Source organism: Berghia stephanieae, chromosome 3, assembly GCF_034508935.2.
Source record: "Berghia stephanieae isolate SIO BIC M18660-M18661 chromosome 3, UCSD_Bste_1.3, whole genome shotgun sequence".
Taxonomy (NCBI): domain Eukaryota; kingdom Metazoa; phylum Mollusca; class Gastropoda; order Nudibranchia; family Aeolidiidae; genus Berghia; species Berghia stephanieae.
In genome coordinates this window covers 17283015-17286172 of record NC_088362.1, presented here as the reverse complement: position 1 = coordinate 17286172, position 3158 = coordinate 17283015, and the positions used below count along the sequence as shown (strand labels likewise).

The 3158-nt window shown below is 35.1% G+C and overlaps 1 protein-coding gene across 5 annotated transcripts in view; it reads left to right on the top strand.

Moving 5' to 3' along the window:
- The window catches only part of LOC144967252 (uncharacterized), a 49916-nt gene extending 48688 nt beyond the window's left edge, over positions 1 to 1228 (top strand). For all 5 annotated transcript variants that reach the window (XM_078904239.1, XM_078904236.1, XM_078904238.1 and 2 more), the window contains exons 10-11: positions 1 to 141; positions 701 to 1228. The exon at positions 1 to 141 is cut by the window's left edge and continues 58 nt beyond it. In XM_078904239.1, the coding sequence (XP_078760365.1) occupies positions 1 to 141; positions 701 to 1084 (525 nt within the window). In that variant the 3' untranslated portion in view covers positions 1085 to 1228. The remainder of the gene's footprint in view (positions 142 to 700) is intronic.
- Positions 1229 to 3158: the final 1930 nt, after the last annotated feature.

Sequence of the window (3158 nt, the reverse complement as noted above, 5' to 3'; positions counted from 1 at the left end):
AAGAAAGAGTTGTTGGAGGAGAAACTTTCACGTCAAGAGTTACAAGAGGCCCATAAGAGACAGGAGATGGAGCTAAAGGAAAAGCAATCGCAGCTTGAAGTCTTGATTTCCGACAGGGAGGAGGCTGATCAAAAATGGAAGGTGGCTACCTCTTATAGATTGTTATACTTCTGTTTCAAATAAACAATGATAATCCAATGCTAAAAATCACATTAAGTGTAATTCCCATTGGAGGGTCAATTTGATTCCATTGTATAACTTTAAGTTTGATTGACTTGCATATTATCTCTCTCTCTCTCTCTCTCTCTCTCTCTCTCTCTCTCTCTCTCTCTCTCTCTCTCTCTCTCTCTCTCTCTCTCTCTCTCTTTTCTTCTTTCTCTCTTTCTCCCCCCCCCCATCACCCTTCGTCATATTGTCATATTTACTTTATCTATGCCAAACTACCACAAACTTTACATGCTCTAAAATAAAAAGTCAACATTTCTTTCTTTTTTTTTTCATCTTTTTAAGAGCAATTTAAATAATATAATCTGTATTATATGTAGTATACACTTGATTTAAACAAGACAACGAATAATGAAATATTGTGTATATTCCATTGATATGGGATAGGCCTATTATCCACACTAAAGTTGGCTGTAAACTACTCTTTTAATTGCTCTGATATATGTCTTATTCTTTGTTTGTTTATAACCTCCAGGATGCATCTGACAGATTAAAACAGGCAGAGACAGAGAGACTTCACATGGAGGAACGTCTTAAACTGAGAGAAATGTCCTCATCAGTTTCCCTGGCTAAGCCACTCCCCCCTCCCAGCCCAAACCCCTTCGTTACCCACAGAGGCCTCGGTGCTTTTTCGGAATCAGACTTTACCCAGGGAAGACACTCTCCTACTGGCAGGCAATCCCCGTCACATCCCACTGCAAGGTATAACAATCACGAAGATAACTCATTCTCCACAATACCAAACAGCACAGGTCAAATTGGCCATGAGCAAGCTACAACTACAACCACAGACCAAAATGGACTTTGCCATAGATCTGAGATGATAGTTTTGAATGGAGAGGAATCATGTGACAGATAGATCAATGTTTTGAAATCATCACTTTAGAAGTTCTTCACAATGACAGGCTTTGTCAAACATTAAATGATCAATAGGGAATGAGATTAGTGGAAGAGTAGCGTCCCTTGATTGGACGTCACCTTACAGAGAGAACGTCAATTTGGTTTCGAAGTGTCTCAACCCGCTTTCACCGAGAGACGCATGCGCACAACCAACATGACGTTCTCTCTCTAATAACTTTTTCCGCCGGTGACGTCACAGACTATGGGTGACGTCCAATCAAGGGACGCTACTCTTCCGCTAATCTCATTCCCTATACTCGGTCACTGGAATAGGTAAATAGAATAAGGACTAGACAATCTTCATGAAGTGTTGTATGATTATTTTGGTTCATGTTGTTAAGGGATGTGAAGAAAACACGAAATAGAGAATGAGAATGAGCAGTGTAGTACGAGTAGCAACAAAAATGTGTATTGGTCACTTGCTTGACGGACATCAACTTAACTCTCTCCTTACCAGTACCAGCTATTTTTAGATTTCCCCCTCGAAAATTCACTCCAAACCAACACAAGAATAGACTTTTCTTACTCAAACAAAAAGAAGCAAGTGAGTTCTACAGCAGTGTTTAGTATCTATAGCTGTAATCAAAGGATTTTTTAAAATTTTGTGATGTACAAGAGAAATCAGAATGAGAAATTGTCTGTTGCATCGTAACGAATGTGACGATTTTCCTTTGGGTGGTAAGGAGAGGGTTAATAGCTCCACCTAAGAGACGTTAGAGTATCTTAAATTATTGCCTGTCCTATTAACATTGAAGACTATCTTGAATGTAGCTATATCAGTCATGTTAATAAAGTGTAATGAAGCCAGTCTATGTTGTAATTGTTGCCATATAACCCCACAGTCATTGATTGGTTGTGTGAATATTCTCAAAACCTCCAAAATGTGACTTGAGAAATCTTAGTACTCGACTGATATTCCTCTCTAACTTTGTTGACAAATGTGAAACCCGAAACATTTATATTAATTGTATTTATAGAATAAATTGAAGCTTCTACATTGCCACACATTTGGCCAGAAATCTCAATTTCCAAATATTGATATCGATTAAAATGACCCTCACCTTGTGAAAAACTCTCAGGCCTTAAAGCCCCTGTTTTGAGAGTTTTAAAATGGATCAGGATTATTTCAATCAATCGATATTTGTAGGACGATTTTTCAGAGTCCGGTAGTGCATTCTCAAATTAAGTGACATAAAATTAATATTAATACGCAAAAGTTTTAGAGTTTTTCAACATTGTAAAAGCCCAAACTAGTTACTTAAGACAACAAGAATTTTTAAAGGAAAATATGTGTTATCCAGAGATTTATGTTGGTAAAATTGTATTTATTAATCCATAATTGATTTTTTTTTAAAACAAAAAAGCAAAAGAAATCAAACTGGCTCGTGAAGGTTTTGGAATGATTTCTTTCTTACATATCCAAATTTAGTACTATGGATATACTGAAATATTTAAACATAGAGGTAAGAGATGAATAGTTCATATTTGATTTTTTAAAAAATAAAGTGGTTTAATTTCTGGACTTTTACACTTTAACGTATCCCGTGCTTCTCAGATTCAGGCATTCCAAACCCACAATAATTCAGTTCTGAACCATTTGCTTTATTATCTTTAAAAAATCGATGTGTCAAAACAAACTTACCGAATTATTGAACTGCTTCTTTTGAATATTTGACCATGGTATGGTTAAAGCACACAAAGAAACAAAAAAGAATACATATATATATATATATATATATATATATATATATATATATATATATATATATATATATATATATTATTTTAATATTTACCACAATGTTGGAGTCAGTCTACATCGATGTTTCAGGGCTTTTCAGCCATCGTCAGGACTGTGTGTTACATGAGTTTGGTTTGTTGTCTGTTGTTGTTTGTTGAAGTGGTTCTATCCGTATCATATTTCTATCAAACACGATTCAATATAGATAGATAGATAGATAGATAGATATATAGATAGATAGATATATAGATAGATAGATAGATAGATAGATAGATAGATAGATAGATAGATA